Source organism: Marmota flaviventris, chromosome 20 (genome assembly GCF_047511675.1).
Source record: "Marmota flaviventris isolate mMarFla1 chromosome 20, mMarFla1.hap1, whole genome shotgun sequence".
NCBI lineage: Eukaryota > Metazoa > Chordata > Mammalia > Rodentia > Sciuridae > Marmota > Marmota flaviventris.
This window is the reverse complement of record NC_092517.1, coordinates 17,942,321-17,967,466: the sequence shown is the minus strand read 5'-3', so window position 1 is coordinate 17,967,466 and position 25,146 is coordinate 17,942,321. Positions and strand designations below refer to the sequence as shown.

At 56.7% G+C, this 25,146-nt stretch overlaps 1 protein-coding gene across 1 annotated transcript; it reads right to left on the bottom strand.

Annotated features, from left to right (window-relative positions):
• Positions 1-154: 154 nt before the first annotated feature.
• Xpc (XPC complex subunit, DNA damage recognition and repair factor) lies at positions 155-25,107 on the bottom strand. Its single transcript, XM_027931789.2, has 16 exons — positions 24,972-25,107; positions 20,930-21,128; positions 19,378-19,493; positions 17,348-17,471; positions 15,912-15,996; positions 14,720-14,877; positions 14,068-14,188; positions 13,510-13,599; positions 11,097-11,954; positions 8,351-8,511; positions 6,422-6,503; positions 3,748-3,882; positions 3,501-3,670; positions 2,955-3,048; positions 1,975-2,064; positions 155-1,036 (listed from the first exon to the last, which is right to left on the bottom strand). The coding sequence occupies exons 1-16, from the start codon at positions 25,069-25,071 to the stop codon at positions 821-823; spliced, it is 2,799 nt and encodes a 932-aa protein (XP_027787590.2). The 5' UTR covers positions 25,072-25,107; the 3' UTR covers positions 155-820.
• Between the last annotated feature and the right edge of the window lie 39 nt (positions 25,108-25,146).

Here is a 25,146-nt window from a genome sequence, read left to right as displayed (position 1 = left end):
GGGCACAACCAGGAGAAAGACAAACCCCACGTGGGATCAGACCCCAGGCTGAGCACAGAGGCTGGCCTCCTCCGGGGAGTCCGACGTGCCCAGAGACCACTGTGTCTGGGTGCCCTTAGCTGATGGGAAATCGGAAAGAAAACGTCGAACCAAGTGTTTTTAGATAAATGCTTTATTTCTTTCTCAAATGTTTATAAAAGTGATTTCTCCTGAACATCCTCAGCACAAGCAGCTTCGCGAATTTATCCAGCCGTGGGGGAGGGCCGAGCTGAGCGCCAGCCTGCTTGACGCGTGGTCCCTTGACCCTCCGTTGGCGTTTCCGTTTCTTTCCTGACCTGAGCTCTGTGTTCAAGTCTTCTGTCATCAGAAAATGTGACTTCAGAACAATAGACCCCAAATGCCACTATGGGTGGTGGCCTGCAGTCCCTTGTCCTCTGCTCTCCACTGAGCCAGCCTGATCGGGGGAGAGGGAGGGGCCCGCAGGGAGCAGCCCCTCCGTAGGGGACAGAGGGACACCTGAGAGAAAGGGCAGCTGCGTTCCTAAGGGCACTTCTGCCCAGGGACCCCGAGTGTTTCTGCATTTAAAAAACAAGGCCACATCTCCAAAGGTGGGAAGGACAGGTGGGGCTCAGGGGGTGTCTCCTGGGAAGGTCCCACAGCACAGAGTGGGGTTGGCACCAAAGAGCTGTGACAGTCACCCTGGGGGTGTGACGGGGTTCAGGCCACGACCTCCACGGGGCCCACCCCTGTGGGGATCGCCACTTCTGTCGGCCTCCTCCGCAGAGGGGACCCAGCACTGGGACCCAGAGCCGGGCCTCGGTCACATCTTCTCAAAGGGGAACAGGTGGGCGGCGGCCGCCTTCCTCCCCCTCCTGGTCTGGGGGCGCCTGGGCTTCTGCTCCTCGTCCTCAGCCCCCCGGTTCTGGGGCCAGGAGGCAGCCAGGATCCGGGCGGCTTCGGCTTGAGAGCTGGTCCCCTCCTCCTCGTCGGATGACAGGCCACCTCCTGCATCTGCGGGGGAAGCCACCGCCTCCTTCTGCAGGGGACAGTCAAGGGGCGCCACAGGCCACCGTCAGCACCCAGCCATGAGGACGTGCCCGTGGGGGCAGTGACGCTCTCAGCCACCTGCCCCAGCTCCAGCCTGGCCAAGCCCTGGGCCTAGAGGAAGAGGGACCACAGGGGGAGGGACCTGGGCACTTCTCGCTTGGCCCAGGGACTGGTGCAGGCAGGGCCCTGAGAATGTGCTGTGCGACTCGCTCTGGGGACACCAGATGTGCTCCACAGCATGGCCATGTCCAGGGTCACTGCCGGCTGCTCTGTCACCCCACTTGGACAAACGTGCCTGTGTCTCTGAGCTGCACAGATGTGGGGGGCCCTCCTCAGTGCTGACTGGTGGCAGGGGACACCCCAGGAAGGCTGGGGGCCCCTGGTGGAGGGGGACGGCACACGGGCAGCCTGGTCCCCATCAGGACAAAGCCAGACGCAGGCTCCTGACAGGGGAGGGTGCAGAACGGGACAGAAATATTCTCTAAGAGCGAACAGGGGGTAGGGACGGGGTGGGGACTGGAGGGTCCCCAGAGCGCCCTCCCCTGGGCCTCCCGCAGGACCCATCCCACCCACCACAGAACCCCAGGACCTGACGGGGACCTAAGGCTGTCACACTCCCACTGCACCCAGGACCTGCCTGGCACATGGCAGGCGCCGTGACAGTTGTTCTGAGATGTGCAGGTGGCTGCAGGTGCTGGGAGGGACGCATCCCCAGGAAAACCGCAGCCTCCTGGCCAACCCCGCCTGTGGCGGCTGCGCACAAGGACAGGGACACCCGGATGCAGAGCCAGCGGGGGCCTCCCTCCAGCAACACCCCAACACGTAAGGCCAGGCACGAGACACAGGCTGGGCGTCAGGGTGTCCACGCTCGCGGGCACCTTCTCGAAAACCCACCCAGCCGCTCCCTGGGCGCAGGCGCACACTGACCTGGGCCCCGTATCTCAGCTTGAGCTTCTCGCGGATGAGCAGGCCCTTGGTCAGCAGCTTCCAGTGCCCCAGCGCCCGCTTCTCCCTCTTCTGCAGGGGGGACCGCAGAGGGAGGGACAGTCAGCGCCACGATGGACAGGTCTGGGAGCAGACCCGGGAGGACGCACCCGGGACAATGCAGGCCAGAAGGCCCTCCCCCGTGCCCAGCCTCATTCCCCAAAAAATGGTCTGACCCAGGGGCAGGGGCTGGGCTCAGCGGTGCGCACTCCCTGGCATGAGGGGACACTGGGCGCGATTCTCAGCACCGCGTATAAACAGGTAAATAAAATAAAGGTGCAGCAACAAGTAAAACAAAGTTAAAAATAAAAAAACCTGGTCTGACCCAAGAAAATGACATTCTGCAAAGCCACCAAGAACAAGGACCTCTTCTGAATTGTTACTGTCTCTGTGGATCAGGTCGTCCAGGACCTGGACCTGGGCCACTCCCTTCAGTGCAGGGACGGCTGGTGTCGGCAGCAGGGCTGGCTGTCCCTGGGGCCTGGGCAGGCTGGTAGGGACAGTGGCGGTGGCTGTGGGTGGGTGGCAGGAGGCTGTTTTCCCCAGAGCTCACATCATGGGGCACTTTTCATGAAGTCAAAGAGAAACGGAACCTCGGCTGGTGGCCCACGCCTGTCATCCCAGCTGCTTAGGAGGCTGAGGCAGGAGGATCAAGACTTGGAGGCCAGCCTCAGCAACAGTGAGGCCCTGAGCAACTCAGGGAGACCCTTCTCTAAATAAAATGCAGAATAGGGCTGGGGACAGGGCTCAGGGGTCGAGGGTCCCTGGGTTCAACCCCTGGTCCCCCAAAAACCTATTGTCAGAGAGAATTTCAGAGCACGGCTGCTCCTCTTGCTCTCCCTGAGGCCAGGGGCCAGGGCAGGGCCAGCTCACCAGGGTGTCCTGCCGCCCTCTCCCCCTGGCCGGTCCTGCCCCGGGCTCACCTCCTTCTCCCTCTTCTCGATGAGGGCCTGCTCGTTCTCCCAGGCCGTCAGGAGCACGTCTTTGAATTCCTCGCAGACGATGTAGCCCTCGGTTCTGTGGGGACACAATGCGGGTGACCTTCCTGAGTCTGCCGCCTGCCCTCTTCTCCTGCTCCCCTCTGCAGGGGACACAGTCCCTCTGCGCACTCAGGGTCCTGGGTGAGCTGGTGACAGGCAGCAGCAGGCAGCAGAAAGGCTCTGGAAACCGACAGGACCACTTCGTCCCCAGACCCTGCCTGAGAGGCCCCCGGCTGCCGGCCAACCCCACAGGGGACACAGCTCAGTGACCAGCAAGGACATAGGCCAGCTTTGGGCACCAGCTTGTGAGGACCCCTGGGGACCTAGCATCATGAGGACGCTCATGTCCCTGGTTCTGCTGCCCCTGGGCAGCTGCCAGGGTGGGGCAGGACAGGCCTGACCTCCAATCCAGAGCCAAGTCCTGCCAGGAGAGGCCGGGCCTCCCCGCGCCAGCGGCCGCCCTGCCCCCCATCAGGGCCCTGCACGCACACAGGGTGGGAGTAGCCTCCGTGGAAATCGAAGCCCGTGACGGCCTGGACACAGTCGATGTCCAGCTTGCGGGCCACGCGGGGCAGATTGGGCAGGTTGAGCTGGACGCAGCCGATGGGCATCATGCTGGGCAGGAAGAGGTACACGTTCCCGAACTCATTCCGCGGCACCTGCGGAGGGGGCACAGCAGAATGTGGCCGGCAGCAGGACAGAGCCGCCTGGTCCCCAGCCCCGAGGCTGCCCGTACCTTCCCGTCCACGGCCACCGGGGGCTGGTACTCCTCCGTCTGCCAGCGGCCGAACAGGGCCAGGTCATTGTGGTCCTGTAGCTGGGGCTCGGCCAGGCGGGCCTTGCGGGCGCGGTTGGAGAAGCCCTTCACCATCTGCCCAGAGAGACGGCCACGTCACGGCGCGGGCTCCCAGATGGGGCCTCGTGACAAACGTGACCTCGGGTGCCACCAGCGAGAAGTGCCCTGGGCACCTGGCGCTCTTCCTGGGGCTTCAGATGTTGGTCAGAAGCCCACGAGGGGGGCCCACTGCGGTGCCCACTTCACAGATGAGCAGCCCGGGGGGACACGAGGCCTGATGTCACGCAGCGTGTCACAGCCAGGCCTGTGCTTTCAGCCACCCCACTCCATGCAGCACTCGACCTCCACAGGAAGATCTGCACTAGAGGTAAGGTCACCCGCCTAAGGGGACCATGACCAGGACGAGCCAGAACTCAGACACAGGTAGTGCCCTCTCTGTTGTCAGCCACCACATGACCTCAGGTCACCTCTGGAGGCCCGAGTGGTGCAGGACACTGTCCCCTCCCTACCTGGCCCGGTGCCAGTCCCCGGACTTGTCCCAGGCACAGGAGACACAGGTGCTGGGGTGCTGGCCAGGAGCACGGGGGTGTGGGACTCATGAGGGTGACAGGTCCAGGGCTGGAGACTGGCTCCTGGCCTGGGCACTGCAGGGGCAGCAGCTTTCCTGAGAGGGGCACGTGGGGCCACCATGTCCTTATCCCCTTTAAAATCCTGAGACGCAGCCTGGGGTCAAGAGCCAGGGCAGGCGCCAGCGTGTGACCTGTGTGACCTGCTCCCCTGTCCCCTCCTGCCGTTCTCCCAGGCACCCCCTCGCTGTCACCCGGTGGGCTCTCTCCAAGGAAGCCACTCACCCAGCGGTGTCTGGTGACACCCACTGAGCGTCTCTCACACCCTGCTGGGCCACCAGCCACGAGGGACAGACAGGAAGGGACATCACTGCCCTGGTGGAACCCAGGATGCCGTGGGGAAGAGGAGGGAAAGTCACAGGGCGCTCGGGGGACAATCACCACCAGCCCTCGGGACGGAGGAGGAGGACAAAGTCTGCCCAGGACAGGTGGCGTATAAACAGAGACTGAAAGGGCACAAGGCAGGGTTGCTCAGCAGAACAGGGTGGGGAGAAGGGCACCTGGCACCCAAAAGGCACAGACGTGTGAGAACACCTCTACCTGGAATTCTGGACATAGTCTAGCAGGGAGGAAGCAGGTGCCACAGCAGCCCTCTAGCACCATGAGGAAGGCATGGGCCTCTATCTCAAAGGCAAGGGGAGGCTGGGTGGGCTGAGGGTGGGCTGTGCTGGGTGGTGTGGAGCATAGTGTTGTGTTTTGGAAAGATCCGCACAACTGCAACACAGCCACCAGGTTCCGGCTGGGAAGGAAGTAAGGTTGTCATCTGAGAGGGAAACGGGGAGGCAGGATGTGGACGGTGGGCTCAGAACAGAGTGTGGATCTGAGAGACCTGGGGTCATCCTAGGGCTGCACTCGCACAACATAATGAAACACCCACGACTGTCCAAGCCCAGGGACTGACAGCCACGTACACACAGGATTAAGATACTGGATGTAGCCAGGCACGGGGGCAGCACCTGTCATCCCCGCAGCTCAGGAGGCTGAGGCAGGAGGATCATGAGTTCAAAGCCAGCCTCAGCCAAACGGAGGCCCTGAGCAACTCAGGGAGACTCTATCTCTAAATAAAATGCAAAATAGGGCTGGGGACGGGGTTCAAGGGTCAAGAGCCCCTGAGTTAGTCCCAGGTACCAAAAAAAAAAAAAAAAGATCCGTCACAGTCCCGCCTGTCTCGTGGGTTTGGCCCATTTCTGGAAGGTACTGAAGACGATGAACCTAGGGCTTGCGTTCTGTCCCTGCTGGGCAGCACTGTTCCAGAAAGAAGAAACTGAGCAGGCGTGGTCCAGGGAAGACGTGGCCCCTCAGGACCGGCAGACGGCACCGTGCGCCCAAGCCTGCTGTTGGCAGCCCCCTGCCACCAACGCCTGAGCCCTCCCCCTAAACCCAAGCCCTCCCTCTCCACCCAGCACCCTGCCCCCAGGGCCACTGCCGGGAGCTGGCAGAGAGGTCCCTGCTTCTCTGTGGCCGTCGCCGCACTCTGCCACTTCACTGCGCTGTGTCCTGAGAAAAGTCTGTGTGGTGACACCTCGCTGCGCCTCGTCCCTCACGGGGGACTGCCCCCACACCACAGCTCCGTGGGAGAGGAAGAGGGCCGATGACAGGCTGGGCCAGGGGCTCTTGCTGGGCTCTGCCATGTTCCTAAGCTAAGGCCCGGGGCGGGCCACCTGCCCCTGGAGGTCCCCTGTCTGCGCATCTGTGAGATGGCACCGGGGTGCCAAGGCCCTGGCTGAGCCCCCAGAGGACGCACACGCAGAGGCCTGGCAGGCTGGACACAGGGACAAAGGGACTCAGGCGCACGCCTGTGGGGGCTCAAGGGCCCAGGAACAGGCACCTGCAGGGCCCGGGGCTCCCCAGGGCTCAGCTGCCCTGGGCCAGGCTCCTCCCATTCCTCCCTGGTAGGTGGCTCCACAGGGACCCCTCGATCCTGCCACAGTCCTGCCCTCCGCCCCAGCTCCGACCCCCGCCCCCTTCCCTGGGACACCCAGTGTCACCTTGTAAGGCACTTCTCCCAGCCGCACCACCCGGGCCTGCTTCAGCCACGTGTCCTTGGAGTGCAGCGTGTGCACACAGTCCCTAGAGGGCGACAGAGGGGAGCAGACGTCAAGCCAGGGCCACAGGCCACCGGGCCCGCCCAGGACCCAGCACCTCCTGAGCCCAGCAGGTGGGAGAGCCCCGTCCCCAGCCCTTTTTATATTTTATTAGAGACAGGGTCTTGCTGACTTGCTGAGGCTGGCCTCCGACTTGGAATCCTCCTGCCTCGGCCTCCTGAGGAGCTGGGGTGACAGGCGTGCGCCCCTGCGTCCAGCTTCTTTCTTTTTTTTGAAAAAAAATATATTGTTTCCAGTTGTTGGTGGACCCTGGTTTCATTGATTTATTTCTAGGTGGTGCTGAGGATGGGACTCAGAACCCAGCACCCCCGGTCTCTGCTCCTAAGGGACCCGAGGAGCTGCGGGAGCCAACAGCCCCAGCCTGTCCCTGGGAAGTGGGCCTGTCTGTCTGGGGCTCTGCGCTGGCCTCCGGGGCCCGTCCCTGGCCTGGATTCTCTTTGCTCCTGTCCAGAGCCCGGGGCGAGAGTCCTTCTGCAGCCTGCAGGGCACAGGAAGGGACACTGCATGCAGGTGACCACTCCCCACCGGGTGGCGCCCGCTGAGGGTCTCGTCTGCAGCTCACACCACTGGGTCAGGTGCCTGGCGTCCAGCAACGCAGCGGTGAACCCGAAAGACGGCTGGGAAGCCACGATCAGCAAAGGGGCCATCGGGATTGGGGCGCAGGCACAGGCCGTGGCCCGGCTGCTCTCTCCTCCCTGAGCTAAGAGCACGTCACAGCCTCGCAGTCCCCAGAGGGCCCACTCCTGCCCCTGCCAAGCCTCCCTGAAGGGGACAGTGTCAAGCTCCTCTTGATGTGCACCCTGACCCCGCTGGGGAAAGAGATCCAGTAGGGCACGGACGCCCAGGGGCCGCCTGGCTCAGACCTCGGGCTCTGGGGCTTTACAGTCCCTCTGTGCCACCTCCTGGCTGGGACTGGACGGGTCCCCTGAGCTGCCTGGGCCTCGGTGTCCTCAGGATCCATGTGGGGTGAGGAACCCTGTCCTGCTCCACCTCCGTGGTTGCTAAGAGGAGATGGGGCTGGGGTCGTGGCTCAGGGGTAGACGCTCACCCTGCACGTGAGGCACTGGGTCCCATCCTCAGCACCACACAGAAGTAAATCCATAAAACCCGGGTCCATCAACAACCGGAAACAATATTTTTTAAAAAAGAGAAAGAAGCTGGACGCAGGGGCGCACACCTGTCATCCCAGGGGCTCAGGAGGCTGAGGCAGGAGGATTCCAAGTTGGAGGCCAGCCTCAGCAACTCAGCGAGGCCCTGAGCAACTCAGCGAGACCCTGTCTCTAGTAAAATATAAAAAGGGCTGGGGACGGGGCTCTGTGGTAAAGCAACTGTGGGTTCAATCCCTGGTACCAAAAATAAGTAAATTAAGAAAATAAATAAAGGCAACCCTATTTGCTTGGTCTTACATTTAAGCATTTTTTTAAAAAATGATCACTTTTTTCATTTCCTTTCCATTTCTCAAAAATCTTCTAATTTTTCATCAGACAGGGTCTTCCTTAGGTTGCGGAGGCTGGCCTCGACCTTGTGATCCTCCTGCCTCAGCCTCCCGAGTCCTGGGGTGACAGACATGCCCCACCACAGTGGCTCTAGCTACTTTTAATTTTCCAACTCTTTCATCCCTGGTCTGTTAACCCTCCCGGGGTTCCTCCCAAGCTCTGCTCTCTTCTTCACGGCGCAGGTACAACCACAGTTCACCCCTCAGTGCCGTTCACTCAGCAAGATGAGCCGATGTGAACGGCCCCTGGCCCAGGGAGACGGTGGCGGGTTCCGGACCACCAGGAACCCCAGGAGGCCACCAGGCCGCCCACGCACCTGGAGTAGACAGCTTCCCCACGACAGTAGCCCAGGATGGCCGCTGTCTCGGGGTAGATGGCCTCGTACTTGAGAAGATGCCGCTTCAGGGCGTACAGAGGGTGGTTCTTGTAGGTGCCGATGGCAGTGGGCAGAGGCTGGCCCAGGTGCTTGGCCTGAAACTGCAGAGGCCAGACAGAGAGCGGTGAGGCCAAGGGGGGCAGGGGAGGCCGAGGGGGCAGGGGAGGCCGAGGGGGCAGAGGAGGCCGAGGGGGACAGGGGAGGCCACAGCAGAGACCCCTCACACTGCTGTTCTGCCAACAGATGGCGGGTTCCAGGGACACTAGCACCAGCAGGAAAGACAGCAGAATCAATGGGACGTCACCCTCTGTGTGCACCCAGGGACACTCGACCAGCGAGACCCTGACCACATGCAACCACAGGAGGGGATCCCAGCTAGAGCAAGCCGTACCCCGCGTGCGCGTGACAGGTCAGCATGCACTGCACTGTCACATGTGTCTAACAGGAAGGAGCAGAGGGACACTGGTGACTTCCTCATGCTTCATCTGCAGCTCTGGTCGTGGGGAGGCTGCAGAGTGATGAAAAGCTCTGAGGAATTCAATCCCCCTGTGGTTTGCGGTGACTCCAGGGAGTCCCCCGACCTGTCCCCAACCCTCAGACCCCTTATCCAGCCCTAGGGGAATGGGGCCTGCCCCCTGAGCATCTTCAAGGAAGAAAGTCATTTCCTCAGTAAGAAAGCCTTATCCCAAAGTGACGTCACTGTCCTAGAATGTGGGCTCGGTCGCCTCTGCTCTCACAGGAAATTGAAATGACGGTTCACATCCTGCTCCTACATTTTCTGATTTTTCTTTTTCTTTTCTGTTTTTGGTACTGGAAATTGAACCCAAGGGTGCTTAACCACTGGGCCACATCCCCAGCCCCTTTCGGTTTTTATTTTGAGACATGGTCTCGAGGCTGGCCTCCAACTTTCAATCCTCCTGCCTCGGCCTCCCGAGTTGCTGGGATGACAGGTGGGCGCCGCTGTTCCTGGCTCCTGCAGTTTTCCTCTTCCCACCGTAATTAAGGATTCCGGGTTCTCGGGGGCAGACTCACTGCTGTGACCCGTACCCTGTTCACAAAGTTCTCAAGCTTTCCTTGACAGCCCTTCACAAGCCCCATCGGATCAGTCGTCCTGGCGTGTGAGACTCCAGCCCCACCGAGCCTCAGCCACAGGAGCGAACCTCTGCCCTGGTGAGCAGCTCAGGTCCCCTCCCTGGTGTCAGAGCTGGTTCTAGAACCAAGGGACACGCTGCGTTTCGTCTGGGAAGTCCCTGCCTCCAACAGGCCTCCTCCAGATACTGAGGACGCTGCCTCCTCCCAAGCCCCGCCCTTTCCAGGAGATGTGTGCGTTGCTACGGTGAGCCATCTGTATACATGTGGGCCATCTGTATACGTGTGAGCCGTCTGCATACGGGTTTGTGCCCACGGGATGGAAAAGGAGCGACCCCCAGGCGCAGCAGCTCAGACCTGTACTTCCAGCTACTTAGGAGGCTGAGGCAGGAGGATCTCGAGTTCAAGGCCAGCCTCGGCAACTTAGGGAGACCCTGTCTCAGAATGAGAAAAATCGGGAGGGGACACTGGGGTTGTAGCTCAATGGTAAAGTGTCCCTAAGGCCAATATCCAGGACCACAAAAAAAAGAAAAAGAAAAAGAAAGAGTTAGAGGTAGTGGTAAGTGTGTGGATGAGTTATTCCCTCTGTCCCTGGGCCCTGTTTTGTGAGTTTCTAGACTACTTTAAAGCTGCATATGTACAATGGGACAATGACTTAAAAGTAAGCAGGTTCCATAAAGAAAATGTGGTACATATTCACAATGGAATATTACACAGCCATAAAGAAGAATGAAATTATGGCATTTGCTGGTCAATGGACAGAGCTGGAGACGATCATGCTAAGTGAAATCAGCCAGTCCCAAAAAACCAAAGGCCAAACACTCTCTGTGATGTGCGGATGCTGACTCACACTGAGGGAGGAAGGACGGACAGAGTTCACTGGATTAGACACAGGGGAAGGAAGGGAAGGGAGGAGGGGGCTGGGAATGGGAAAGACAGTGGGATGAACTTTCCCATGTTCATATAGGAACACGTGACCAGTGACACCCCACAGCATGTCCAACCACAAAACAGGGAGTCACACTCCGTGTGTGTGTCTGACGTCAGGACACTCTACTGTCATGCATATCTAAAAAGAATAAGTAAATAATAAAAAGTAAAAGTATCCAGGCTCCAAGGCAACACGGACCTGGGTTCAAAGACCTAGTAAGATGATAACAATAAAATGATCATAAAATAAAGATATCAAAAAAAAAAAAAAAAACCCTAGTCAGTCAGTCACTCAGCTCTGAAACATGCTACCAGCAAAATCAAGGCTCTGACGACCCCAGCTTTCCAAGATCTGATGGGATGAGCAATGACACTAACGACACCCCACACAGCACTGGGCACTAGTTACTTTAAATGGACTTAGTTGGGCACAGTGGCTTACACCTTTGGGAGGCTGAGGCAGGAGGATTGCAAGTTGGAGGCCAGCCTCAGCAACTTGGTGAGGTCCTTCGCAACTTAGTGAGACCTTGTCCCCAAATATAGAATAGAACAGGGCTGGGGACGGGGCTCAGTGATGAGACGCTCCTGGGCTCAATTCCCAACACCAAAAAAAGAAGAAAGGGAGTGAGTGTCCGCAGGCTGCAGGGGGGCGGGCGGCAGGCCTTACCTCCGAGTCCTCCTTCTTGTCCCTGTCCAGCTGCGGGCTCTGGTAGGGCCTCAGGGTCTCGGCCCACCACTCGGGATCCACCCGGCACTTGCGGGTGGCCGTCATCCAGGCGGGGTCATACCTCTGCGTGACGTCGCGGACCCAGCCGTCGCTGTCGATGCCCACGACGTAGGCCACGGGCCTGGTGGCGAACCTGTAGCAGGCCGGGGGCTGGCCCACCACGCCGTGCACGCAGTCCACGCACACCCACCGGGACTCGCGCTCGCAGAACACCTCCAGCCACTGGTCCACCCCGGGCGGGCCCCTGCCCGTGGCCTCCGCGGCCTCCTGGGCCTCGCCAGTGGCCTTCTTGCCTCTCTTGCGGCTCGAGGAGACCGACGACGCTGCCGGGCGCTTACAGTGGTCACTCTGGGGCCCAGACTTTGTCCTCCGAGGGGCGGGGGCCTTCCTCCGCTTCGGAGGGCCGGGTTCAGAGTCCTCCCCGGAGGAACTATGGGCCTCCCCGCTGGAGAGCTCGAAGTCAGAGCTGCTGCTGGACCGGCCACTCCCGCTGTCCTCTTTGTAAGAGACCCTGGAGGTCACCCGTCGCTGCCGGCCACGAGGCCGCCCCGGGGCTTTCCCGGGCCGCTGCCCTTGGCTGCCCTCCTCGCTGGAGGAGTCGCCCCGCTTCCTGCCGGGCCTGGCCGCCTGGGTCTTCCTGGCCTTGGCCGCCCGCTGGCTGGGGCCCTTCGATGACGCTCCCCCTGGTCCGGCTCTTGGGCTGCTCTTGGGTGTCTTTGGGTCTCCTGGGACTTGGCTGCCGGCTTCTGAGGAGTCTCCAGCACCTTCTGCACATGTCTCCTTGGACAGCCTCCTTCCCTGAGTACGACAAGGAGCTCTGGTTTCTTTTGGCTTTTTCACTATTGATCTCGGGAAGATCCTGACCCGAAACAGGGCCAAGGCGCGGCCCGAGAATCAGTGCAGCAAGAGACCCCGGATCAGACACGGTCCCTCCTTTAGGGCTGGACAGAAGCATCAGCTCAGATCTGTACCCCTGAGATGAAGACCCTGCGATCCCTTTGTCACCCTGAATGTGGACAGAAAAAGGGCCAGGGACTCAGGAACAGAGGCCCCCGGGTTTGAACTGAGGTCACATGACTCGGGGAACGTACTTCACGTCCTGACCTCAGCTTGCTCTGCAAGAATCATACCTACCTCGCAGACAGGTGTCTGCAAGAACACACTAGGGACGATGGTTTTAGAAATTCAGAGATTATTGTCAGGCGCAGTGGCCCACGCCTGCCAGCCCTGCAGCTCAGGAGGCTGAGGCAGGAGGATCGAGAGTTGGAGGCCAGCCTCAACAAAAAGTGAGGCCCTAAGCAACTCAGTGAGACCCTGTCTCTAAATCATATACAAAACAGGGCTGGGGAAGAGGCTCAGCGGTTGAGTGCCCCTGGGTTCAATCCCTGGTGCCCCCCCAAAAAAAAAAAAAACAAATTCAGAGGCTATTAAAATCCACCTGTAGCCTGAGGACTGGGGCGCAGCTCAGTGCTGGAGCTGTCACCTCAATGAATGAAGCCCTGGGCTGGATCCCAACCACCACCCCCCCAAACAGAGAGGAAAGCGTGCCATCACCACCCGCTGCTCAGAATGCGCATCACGCCGCCTGGTTCACGGAACAGAAACCACAGCACCAGACACCAGGCCTCCCACAGGGCACTCTGTGCACACCACACACCAGGTGCCAGGTGCCCACTCATGTGCCCACTCTCCCTCCAAACCCAGGTTATACGAAGGCAGCCTCCAAAGAACTCAGCCTCCAGAATAGCAGCTCTTAAAAAAAACTTTTTTGGGGGACAGGGGATAACAGAGATTGAACACAGAGGTGCTTAACCCCTGAGCCCCCTCCCCAGCCCTGTTTTGTGTTTTATTTAGAGACAGGGTCTCATTGAGTTGCTTAGGGCCTCGCTTTCGCTGAGGCTGGCTTTGAACTCGCGATCCTCCTGCCTCAGCCTCCTGAGCCTCTGGGATGACAGGTGTGCACCACTGTGCCCAGCTCTTAAAAATATAATATTGATGCTGAATGTGGTGGCACTTGCCTGTAATCCCAGAGGTTCAGGAGGCTGAGGCAGGAGGATCACAAGTTAGAGGCCAGCCTCAGCAACTTAGTGAGGCCCTAGTCCTGTCTCAAAAAAATAAGTAAAAAATGAAGAATAAAAAAGACTGGGATATGACTCAGTGGTAAATGCCAGTAAGTTCAATACCTGGTACCAAAAATCAATGATCAATAAAATACGCAAATAAATTATATATATAAATACACACAGAGACACATATACACACATATATATACTGACTGATCTTTTTTTTAATTCAACAACTTCTCACTCCTCCATGTTGCCTGACCCTTTCTCTGGACGCCCCAGAACCTCACCTTTGCCACAGATAACTTCAGAGGAATTGGCTGGAGAGAGAGCACCAGGCGGGTCAGGAGCCGTAGAGCCCGGAGAATCAACAGAAATATCTACGAGGAAAAGAGAGAACCCATTCATCCTCACACGATAATTCAGGATTTAGTTAATTCCCTGTTGCTAGTGACTTGTTTACAACAGTGAGAAGCTGTTCCTGTCAGGTATTTCAGTCACAGTGACAGAAAAGCCGACACACTGAGGCTCCTAAATTTCAGTACATGGATTAATAGGCACCTTTCAGGGATAAGATCATTTTTTTTTTTTTTTTTTGGTACCAGAGATTGAACCCAGGGGTGCTTAACTACTGAGCCCCCTCCCCAGCCCTTTTTTGTATTTTATTTAAGGACAAAGTCTTGCTGAGTTGCTTAGGGCCTCGCTATTGTTGAGGCTGGCCTCCAAGTTGTGATCCTCCTGCCTCAGCCTCCCCGGCTGCTGAGATGGCAGGCGTGGGCCACAGTGCCCAGCTGCAGACTCATGATCATGGTAGTAGTGACACGGCAGTGCCACCAGGAGTGACTCACATGGACCAGCTCCTCATCATCTCGTGCGGAGTAGATGGCAAACCTCCTCTCGAGTGTCGTCTGCAGGTCATCTTGCTCGTTGGTGGACAGGTCCGGATTGACCGTGAAGGTCCCAGTGAACCTGGAGGGGAGGCAGCATCCCCGGGGGGAAGGGGACATTCCGTTGTTTTACAGACAGGAAAATCAAAAGGAGGGGGACCATGAGCCTCACCGGGAACCCAAGTGGCTGAAGCGCCAACTCTGACGTCACTTCCTGGGGTGGCCTTCCCACACCGCCCACCTGAGGTAAGCGCCCTGCTCCAGGTGCCACCGTCCCCGACACCTCTCCAGAGTGTCCCCACACACCATGACCTGGCGTGCTCCTCTCCCCCAGCCTGGGAGCCCTTCCAGGACGGGGATCACGCCTGTGTCCCCCCATCTTCCCCACCAGGTCCCCTGCCTGGTGCGGCCCACCTCAGGGAAGGTTTGCAGGACCCGAACCTCACCCAGGAGAACCTCAGTCCCTTTTTTCTATTTTATTTAGAGTCAGGGTCTCCCTGAGTTGCTGAGGGCCTTGCTCAATTGCTGAGGCTGGCCTCCAACTTGCGATCCTCCTGCCTCAGCCTCCCAAACCCCGACCACCCTGCTATAGAGCACAGGCGCGCGGCCTCACCACTTCACCAGGTTGGAGAGGAAGCTGACGTCCACGTCGTGAGGCGGCACTTTGGTAAAGCGAGTGGGGATGATGGAGAGGCCAATGGCGAGCAGGTCTGGCTGGCTGCAGACGCTATTGCGATAGAAGCCATTGGCCAGCAGGCACAGCAGGTGAACCTGCAGACAGGGAGGCAGGAGAGGGGAGGCCATGGGAGGAAGGCCGAGAAACCTCTAGCAGAGATTTCTGCTCTGTCTCGAGTCCAGGCTATTTTTTTTTGTGGTACCAGGGCTTGAACCCAGGGGTGCTTAACCACTGAGCCCCCTCCCCAGCCCTATTTTGCATTTTATTTAGAGACAGGGTCTCACGGAGGTGCTTAGGGCCTTGGTTTTGCTGAGGCTGGCTTTAAATTCTTGATCCTCCTGCCTCAGCCTCCAGAGTTGCTGGAATGACAGGCGGGCACCACATCCAGCTGAAATCCTGAGCATTTTGAGTACTGACATGACGTTCACTGAAAAAGTTTCCAATTTTGAAGCATTTAAGATATTAAATTTTGGGGTTAGGAATGTCTTAACCTATAGAAGTCTCTGTCCAAAGTGCCATACAATGACCTTGCCAGGTCTGTGTACATATTCTGGTAACTACCAGCGAAAGTCAAAAGCCACTGCACTATAACTAAGACCAGAATCAAGGTTCACAAATGGCTGAAGCCAGGCGCGGTGGCACATCCTGTCATCTCAGCAGCTGGGGAGGCTGAGGCAGGAGGATCACAAGTTGGAGGCCAGCCTCAGCAATTTAGCAAACTCCTAAGCAACTCAGGGAAACCCTGTCTGTAAATAAATACGAAATAGGGCTGGGGACGGGGCTCAGGGGTAAAGTGGCCCTGGATTCAATCCCTGGTACCAAAAAAAAGAAAAAGAAAGAAATGGTTGAAATTAGAGAAGAGATGGAAAGCAGTAACCTGGTGCTCAGCCCCTGCTACCTGCCGGGCAACTGTGCTGCAGCAATCTGCCAGGTGATACCTGCCTAATGCTCATAACCACCCTGCAGTCAGCCACTGCCCACCCCGACCCCCACCCGACACACACACGCTCTTCACAGAGGAGGAAACCAAGGTCAGCGGGCTAAGAATGGCGCCAGGGTGGCCCTGTGTGGAGCCTGATTGGCGGAGACACGGCCCTCCCAGGGAGCAGAGCCTCCTCACGGCCCGTACCTTGTGCGTGTTCTCGTGGACTTCTTTACTGAAGCGCTTCATCATCCTCCGCAGCTGCGTCTCAAACTCCATCTTTATCTTTTCCCTGCCACACGGAGAGAAAGACACTGTCATCAGATCCCACTCCCCGTCCACACCACCGCCCCTCACCATGAGCCTTGCTGACCCCACGGGTGCGCTACTCGAGCAGGCTGCAGGCCAGGTATTCCCTGCATGCTTTTCCACTCTTCCCTCCCTGCACACCTGAGCTAGGACAGTCCCTACAGAAGTCTTCCCTGACCTTACAACTACTCACTCCTTCAACTGGGATTGAACTCAGAGGTGCTCAACCACTGAGCCCCGTCCCCAGCCCTTTTTATATTTTATTCAGAGTCAGGGTCTCACTGCGTTGCTTAGCATCTAACTTCCAGAGGCTGGCCTCAACTCGTGATCCTCCTGCCTCAGCCTCCCCAGCCACCGTGCCCAGAGCAAGCACTACCTTTATGTTCAGTCAGTGCACGGTCATTTGGGGGGGCCATGAATGAGTCCCGGGTTTGTCTGAACCACCTCAAGGCGGGGATGTTGCTCTTCTGGGAACCCTGGGTGAAGTCCCCCATTCGAGACCACTCAGTATGTGGTGGCGCCCTGCCCTTGGCTCCCTCAGCCCTAGGTTCCCAGGCCCCAGGGAGTGGAGGAGGTGGAGGAGGAGGTGGAGGAAGCCTGCTCAGCCCCCACCTGGCTGCCCTTGCCACCTGCTTCCTGTTGTCCTCGGGAAGGTCTTCATTTGGAACCCCCTGGGGTTCCTCCACCTAAAAGCCCCCGCCCGGGCTGCGGTCAGTGGTCAGACCCAGGCCCCACCGCACTGGGCCACCCCCCAGGGCCTGCATTGCACTTATTTCTGTGTCTTCAGTTCTTCAACTTCTCAGACCATTAAGGTTCCTAATCTGACTCCTCGCCCCAGTGCAGGGACACAGAGTCAAGGTCACATCCCATCAAGTGACCGTCATTTGTGTGACACTATTCTAGTGCAAAGCCTTCAGGAGTCTTCGTGAATCTGGGATCCTCGACACAGGGACAGCTGACCACTCAACAGTTCCTCTTGTTAAGTCATCAGAGGCGGCAGGGACCCTGGGAAGGGGGAGGCTCCCGGGCACAGCGAGCACTGGCTGAAGCTCAGTAGCAGGACGTGGCAAGACAGGGCTCCAGACCCCAGGCCTCTGCTCACTGCTGAGTGACTCCAGGAATGTTACTTGACCTCTCTGGGCCCCTCTGGCCATCGCCTGTCCCCAGGACTACCCAGGGTCCTCGTTCAAGTCCTCCAGGGAACCCGGGCCTCACTCACCTGACCTTCCTGAGCACGTCCATCCCCAGCCGTGGTCCCCAGGTCCCTGTCACCAGGTTTCCCTCCGTGGACCTGCGGCCCTGGTGGGGGACAGACCCAGGACGCCTGCCCTTACCTCCTCTCTCTGCTCTTGGCCTGCTCCGGGGTCTCGATCTCGATCTCCACGGGCTCCACAGGCACCGCAGACGCAGACGACGCTGAGCCGCCTCCCGTGTCACTCGGCCCAGGCTCGCTGAGCTCTGTCGACAATGACGTTTCAAATCAATGATGCGAATAAACCAATGCACTAAACCAAGTCAGGGCGCTGGGAGGCAGGAGGAGGGGGAGCGTGGAGGAGGAGCCCCCAGAACACACGTCACCGTGCTCAGTCTCTGACGTCTGTGTATCTCATGTAACCCACACGGCAGCCCGTGTCTCACCTTCAGATGAGCAAACTAAAGCAGAGAGAGAGCGAGGTGAACCCAGGACACCCCCTGGGGCCAGTGTCACGTGCCTGGAATCCCAGCAGCTCGGGAGGCTGAGGCAGGAGGATCTCCAGTTGGAGGCCAGCCTCAGCCACTTAGCGAGGCCCTAAGCAACTCAGTGAGACCCTATCTCTAAAAAAGGGGCTGGGGACGGGGCTCAGGGGTTAAGCACCCCTGGGTTTAATCCCTGGTACAAAAAAAAAAAAAACCTGCTATCAAGAGCTCACCACGTATGGGGGCTGGAGCTGGGGCTCAGTGGGGGAGCATTTGCTCTACTTGTGTGAGGCCCTGGGTTCCATCCTCAGCTCCACATAAAAATACAGTTATTTAAAAGGGTGGTGAGTTGGGGGTAGAGTACAGTTTGGATTAAGAGAGACTTAAACATAACAATAGCAGCCAGGCACAGTGGGGCATGTGATCCTGGTGACGTGGGAGGCTGAGGCAGGAGGATCCCAAGTTGGAGGCCAGCCTCAGCAACTTAATGAGACCCTGTCTCAAAGTAAAATAAAAAGGGCTGAGTAATGAGCCCCCAGGGTTCAATTCCCAGTACTGGAAAAAATAAAGAGCTCTGACAGCCAACAACAAGGGTTATACCCACTGGAACCTGAGTTAGAATAAAGACAAAGACGCAGCTACAAGGAGAGGTTTGTGACAACTCAGGTGGGACACTCTTGCTCTGTCACTGTAAGGGTTGTGCTGACATATTAGAAGTGTCAGGACGTGTGCAAGTAATTTTCCAAAGGTTCCAATGTAAACTTCCACAGGAAAGAAACCTTCCAGGTGGCAAGATGTTAAAGGGAGGAACCTGGGTCAAGGGTACGTACTGCTCTTTCAATGTTTTGCAAGTTTGAACATTTTCAAAATAAAATGCTGGGCTGGGCTGGGGCTCAGTGGTAGCGCACTTGCCTGGCATGTGTGAGGCACTGGGTTCGATCCTCAGCACCACATAAAACACCATAAAGATATTGTGTCCACCTGATTAATAAAATAAAATAAAATGCCAAGGAGAAACCCTACTCGGCAGAAAGGAATCAGGGACACTACCATCAGTGCTGTCTACTGTGAGTGCGCGATCCGGCCCCAGGACACCTGGGGTCCTGTTTTTCCACAACATTCCAGAGCCCAGACTGCCAGGCTGGTAAGCAGCCAGTGTTTAGAGAGGGCTACCAACGAAAAGTTACTTACGTGACTGCAGACCTGCCCTGAACCCGGCTCTAACGTCATCCAAAGCCCGTGCTGTTTCTACAACACACTGCTGCCTCTCTACTTATGGCTACTCCACTGATGGTCACCAGAGGAAGAGAATACAGATGACCTTCTTGGATAATCTGGTCGTGGATTTTCCATTATATCAAAAGCAAGTCCCTGGCCAGGTGTGGTGGCCCACGCCTGTCATCCCAGCAGTTTGGGAGGCTGAGGCAGGAGGACTACAAGTTGGAGGCCAGCCTCAGCAACTGAGCAGGCCCTGAGCAACTCAGCCAGCCCCTGTCTCTAAATAAGACATTTTTAAAAAGGGCTGAGGATGTGGCTCAGTGGTAGGGGAAAAAAAAAGAAATCAGGAAGTCCTTAACCGCTACCTTAGCTTGGTTTTATCAGATTCAAAAGAAAGTGTCAGAATTAGAGCAAGTGGCCGGAGTCCAGGAGAGTCACCCAGCTCAGGGGACAAGGAGAGGAGCTTTACCTTCCACCTCCTCCCAGTCCTCCTCACTGTCTTCCTCATCTTCTCCTTCGCTGCTCGTTCTGTCCACGGGGGCCTCCTTCTTTACACGTGCCTTCTTGAAGTCCCTTGAAAAGCCCCTGTGTGGGGACACGGGAAGGAAACAGAAGGCTCAGACGTCGCAGTGTCTCATTCAGGCTCAATGGGATGAAAAGACAACTCCCCCTGTGCATCAGGAGGCCGTGGCAGTCCCGAATGTGAAGGTGGCTACACCGAGGGCCAAGTCCCATTCCCTTCCCCAGCGTGGGTCCCCGAATCTCCTCAAGCTGCATCTGATCAACCTAGATATCTGTGTGTGCACATGCAGGCCAAGGCCAGAAAGAGGGGAAGGGATTCCCGCTTGTTGATCCTCCTGTAAACCAAGTCAGAAGGGGTCTCCCTCCACCTTTAAGAAATAAGACATAACACACTGGGCGCGGGGGTGCAGGCCTGTAATCCCAGCAGCTGCGGAGGCTGAGGCAGGAGGATCGCAAGTTGGAGGCCAGCCTCAGCAACTCATGCTGAGGCTGGCCTCGAACTTGCGATCCTCCTGCCTCAGCCTCCTGAGCCTCTGGGATTAGAGACATGAGCCACCCCACTTGGCTCAGAGGCAGTCTTCACAGAGTCTAAGAGATCAGAAGAGATAATCGATGGTGGCCAATCTGCAAGCTTCCCCCACGCCCCTGAAACTGCTGCCCTCTCCTGGACTACTCTCCCATGCGCGGATTAGAGGTTCTAGAAAAGTCAACACCACAGCTGAAGTTCCTTTTGAAGCAAAGATAAAACGAGCACACCTCTGTTCCTCCTCTAAGCACCCACCAACTTCCTTAGGGGGCAGACAATCCACCAGGCTCATGTCTGCTGTTGCCACATGTGAACCCGAGTGCTCATCACTGCAAAAATACTCGCTGTCTGCCAGACCAGGGCCCAGTGCGAGATCCCACAGAGCCCGCGAAAATGAATCCCAGATGGCCCCAGCCCTCTCTGAGCTCAGAGGGTAGTCAGCCCTGGCCTGTGGCAGGGTCACAAGCAGCTGGGACACCAGGCAGAGACACGCTATGCTCTTCAAAAACATGACAGGAAATCCAAGGAGGGAAGGGGGAGGAACCGGTGGAAACTTCTAGAACAGATGCCCCCAGTCATGATCTCCAAGGAGGAAGGTTCTCCACGTGGAAGGAGAAAACATGAGTAACGAGTGCCCAGGCCCAAGGTACAGGGACGTGTGGAACCAGGGCAGAGAGGTCCAGCCGGGCCTGGGCCAAGTGTCCCCAAAAAGATGGCACAGAGGAAGCCAGAGTGGCGGGTACCTCGTATCCACGGGCCACAGTCAGCAGCCCTGGGGCCTCTCTGGCTCGTGTCCCCCTGGCTGACTGCATAAATCAGTGTCCCCACTGTCCCCTGCTCCTACTGTCTAGAAGGCTCTAGAGAGTCCTCCCTGTCCCTGGATCCTGGTGACAAGTGAGAAGAGGGGGTCTCACTCTCCACGCTGCCCGATGGGAAGGGTGGACACGGAGTCCTCAGCCCGCCGGGCCCTCACCTGACCTCTCCCCCTTCACCGAGGGCTTCCTCCTTCACCGGGAGGCTCTCAGACGTGACAGTCGCCTGGGCCACCTTCTTTCTTGCTGGGCGATCTGTGGAGTCCCCAGGGTGACTGCGACCTCTCTTCTTCTTTCCTGGGGAAACTTTTGGGACGAGGCCCTTCTTGGGGGCTTCCGGTTTCTTGTCTTCACAGACACCTAGGTGACCACACAGAACAAGAGTTGGGGACAACAGGAACGTGGGCACAGAGTGGCTTAGGGACAGGGTCTGCGACCTCTCTCAAAGCGCATCTCCATTGCGGCTCACCATCCCGCCTTGGCCCAGCTCGGGCCTCGCCCCCCTGCAGCCGTGGGAAGGTCCATTTTCCTGTCTGGGTCGCAGCACCAGACGTGGAACCCAGGGCTGCTGTGACCCTCGGCTGCCTCCTGCTGATTTTTTGAGACAGGGCCTCCAAGGCTGGCCTCCAACCCACGAGCTCCCCTCCTGGGTCGCTGGGGTGACAGGTGAACCCCTGCTCCTGGCCAACCCAGGCCCCTGACCCAGCCTTTATTCTATTTCTCCTGAGACTCTGGAAACCACCAAGGGACTCAAGTAAAATCAGAATTCTGTGTCTTAAACCCTCAGCTCCCTCCAGCAAGCAAACTAGCTGAACCCACTCCTGGAGACCTGGCTTCCTGACGCCCTGATCTGTCGGGAGGGTAGGCCACAGGAGCGACAGGTTTCAAGTTCATCTACAAGTCTGAGTTTTCCCACGACCTTATTTTTATGAATCTGTCTCTGCCATAGATAGACAGGAGCCTGGTCAAAACCCATCCTGCTGCAAGATCTCTCCAACCGCACCCCAACGTCCCACCAAACTCAGAGGTGGACAAAGACAGGGCACACACAGGTGGTGTCTCCTTTCCAATCGGAAGTGCTCACATATACGACGTTTTGTGTTTTTTTTCAGATTCTGAAATACTACCCATTCCTAACCCAAAAGTCCAAAATCCAACATTTTTGCCACATTTCAGACATCAAAAATTTGGGGACGTCAGATTTTCAGAACAAAGATCTCAACCCACAGTATTTCAAAAACACCACTATCTTCTTAACATAAGTATTCTTGATTTCTGTTCAAGGGAACTATGAAAAATTCACAAGCTGTTGATTTTAGTTGATCAGTGTGTCTAAACATATTATGTTTCTATATGATCATATTATTCACTTTAAAAATTTATAAATAAAAGGGCCAGGAAAAATATTGTCCCGCTTTGCAATGACATTCACACAAATAAATCTTCCTTCAATTTTGTATGACTCTGCTTCAATTAATTTTGGAAAATAAAAATATTATAGCTTTTATGTAGGTCCTAAAAGGGAATGCAGTGCTAACCTCAAATATAAAATTAATTCATCTCTTTCGCTCGTAGATAGTACATGCTCAATAAATAGCTGTCAGAGGAATTGATGAGTTATAGCGATAGAGGCCTTAAAATACAGCACCATGAAGAAACCACAGAGTCTTCACCGCAACAAGGAAGCAATGGGGGAGGCTACTTTGTTCCTAACTGTCCAGAGCAACACACGGTCACCTTCATTTGCATGCACAGAAGTGCTGTTACAGTCTACACTGGGGGCTGGGGCTGGGGCTCAGGGGTAGAGCGCTCACCTAGCAAGTGTGAGGCCCTGGGTTCCATCCTCAGCACCACATAAAAATAAATAAATAAAATAAAGGTATTGTGTCCATCTACAGCTAAGAAATAAATTTTTTTTGAATTTGGTATAATGTTAGAAATGATGCTGAACATCAAGTTAACTTCAGGTTATTGTCACCTGCATCTAAACCACAACTAGCAGGTCTGTGCTCCTCAACCCAACCACAACAAAGGTTCTAAGCCTTCAGACCCTGCAGGTTGCCTTGGAAACGTACTGCTCACGCCTCTGGTTGGCAAGAGCTCACCAGTTGAACTGGAGGACATCCTTCAGCCGAAGTGCTATGAGCTGGTCCTACAATGTCCCAACACGGACATGCCCAGGGCTTCCTGCATACCTCCCTGGAAACTCACCGCCACCCCAAAGGGCAGTTTTGTTTCCCAAATGAGGTTCAGAAAGGCTGAATTATTTGTCCAAAATAACTTCCCCAAGTGCCCACAACTACTAAGTGTTGGAGCTACATGAAACTCGGGCCCAGGTGACTACTGATCTGGGCCCAAGCATTTTCATCCGATTAAAACCTTGACTTTTTGAATTGCTACCTACCAAGAACACAAGCCGAGTGGAACTCCCACTTCCTATCATGGTCCCTTTGCTGAAATAATAGCCATCTTTAAAGGGGCACATCAAAGGACTCCTTCACAGAGTACTTTCCAATCTCTTGAGGTCAAACTTGATTATTCCTTTGGAAGGGAAAAAGGCTCACACATTCTCTTGTGATACTTAACATGCTCTTCCTTGGGTATTTTGCAGGCATGAGTTATGTCTACACAGTATTCTAAGTTCCTGCAAGACACCTCTACCTTCTATGTCATCCAACGGATGGATAGCACATGCCAGATATTCAAAAACAAAAACAAAAAATTTATCTGAATAAATTGTAGGAATAATATGAAACTCATAATATTAAGTGTGGAGTAAATCACTTCCTAAACTTAGGATTTATGACCCCATTTGATTCACTTAATGGATCGCTATTCATCCAAATGAATTCGTAATGTGTTCAAAATTACATAATCTCACGTCCTGGAGGCAAACAGGTGTTACCTAACCTAATCTTCTACCCAGCTATCTCAGAAGGTCCACAGATCGCTACTACAACATGCATTTTGCACAAATTGATGCTATTTATTGATTATATGGTGTGTGGGGGGGGACTAGTTGGGGAGAACATTAGAACATAGTTGTTGTTTTTTTTCCTTAAACAAAGGCATGCTTTCATGAAACTTAAATTCCAGAAAGACAGTCAAAAATTAACAAGATCATTACAGATTGAGAAAGAGGGGGGGAGGGAACGACTAGGGTCCGATGGGACAAAGTACCAGGGAAAGATCACCATAGATGGGACGCTCATGGGGTGTCTGAGACGTGAAATAACAAGAGATGAGCCCCACCAAGAGCCCCGGGAGAACATTCTAGGCAGAAGGAACATCAACAACAAAGGCTTCCAACATCAAAGGGCAGACAACTTGGCATTCGCACTTGGGGAAGGGAAAAAGGGCCAACCAGGAAGCTGCCTGGCACGCAAGAGTGGTAGGAGAGGAGCCCCATCCAGATCGTGCAGGGGCACGCAGGCCCCGATAAGGGAGGCAGATTTTCCATTTTCCAAGAAATGGGAAACCCACAAGGTCTTGAAGCAGGAGCAAGGCACATTTTTTGCTGTGAACATCTTGGGGGGCTGCCTGGTGGGCACCTAGTGCAGAGGGCGGAGGGGAAGCAGGAAAGGAGGCAGGCGAGGATGGCTTGGACCTGGGTGATGGACATGCAAATCAGGTGGACAGACAGACGGAGGCACAGTTGGGAGGCTGAGCTGGCTGGAGTCTGCAGACGGACTGGGAGCCAGGGAGGAAGCGGGGACCGGGCTGCAACAAGTGGGTGCAGCGATCAGTTACTCAGATGGAAGGAAATGGGACAAGGACATGTTTAAGGAGGAAAACTCGGTTGCTGTGCTTTGGGGACAGTGAGGCTGAGCTTTGGGGACAGTGAGGAGGCCCGTCCGACACCCACGCGGGGCAGCACAGAGGCTCAGATGAAACTTGGTGGCACTGACTATCCTGGGAGTCGCCACTAACCACGTCCCGGACCCTGTGTCTTCTGGGGACCCACTTTTTCCCGCGCCGACCTGAGCATTGCCCAGAGGCTAAGCGGCACCAAGGGGCGACGGGGACAGGAAGGAAGGAGGCTCCGGGAGCTCGTGGCAGGTGGCTGCCGGCGCGGTAAACAAAGGCACGGGCCGTCGCAGGGTCCCCTCGCGGCTCAGCCACCCCGCTCCGTCCCCCGGCTTCCGCCCGCCGCCGCCCGCCCGCAGCATCGCCCCGCGGAGCCCGGCTCGGCCCCGCTCTCACCCTCCGCCTCCTCACGCGGCGCCGCATTCCTGCCCCTGGCGCTCCGGCCGCTCGGCTTGCGTCCCCGCGGCTCCCCTCGGGCCCCGCGCCTGCGAGCCATGCTGCCCGGGCAAATCTCCCCGGCGCGTGACGCAGGAGGACTCCCCAAAACAGCCGCGCGCGCGGGGCCCGCCCC

Excerpts from the sequence above, each read along its gene's own strand:
- Xpc (XM_027931789.2), bottom strand. The coding sequence starts at position 25,071 with ATGGCTCGCAGGCGCGGGGCCCGAGGGGAGCCGCGGGGACGCAAGCCG. Across the intron at positions 17,472-19,377 it reads GGACTGGGAGGAGGTGGAAG|AGCTCAGCGAGCCTGGGCCG; the intron begins GTAAAGCTCCTC and ends CATTGTCGACAG. Across the intron at positions 3,671-3,747 it reads CGGTGGCCGTGGACGGGAAG|GTGCCGCGGAATGAGTTCGG; the intron begins GTACGGGCAGCC and ends CCCCCTCCGCAG.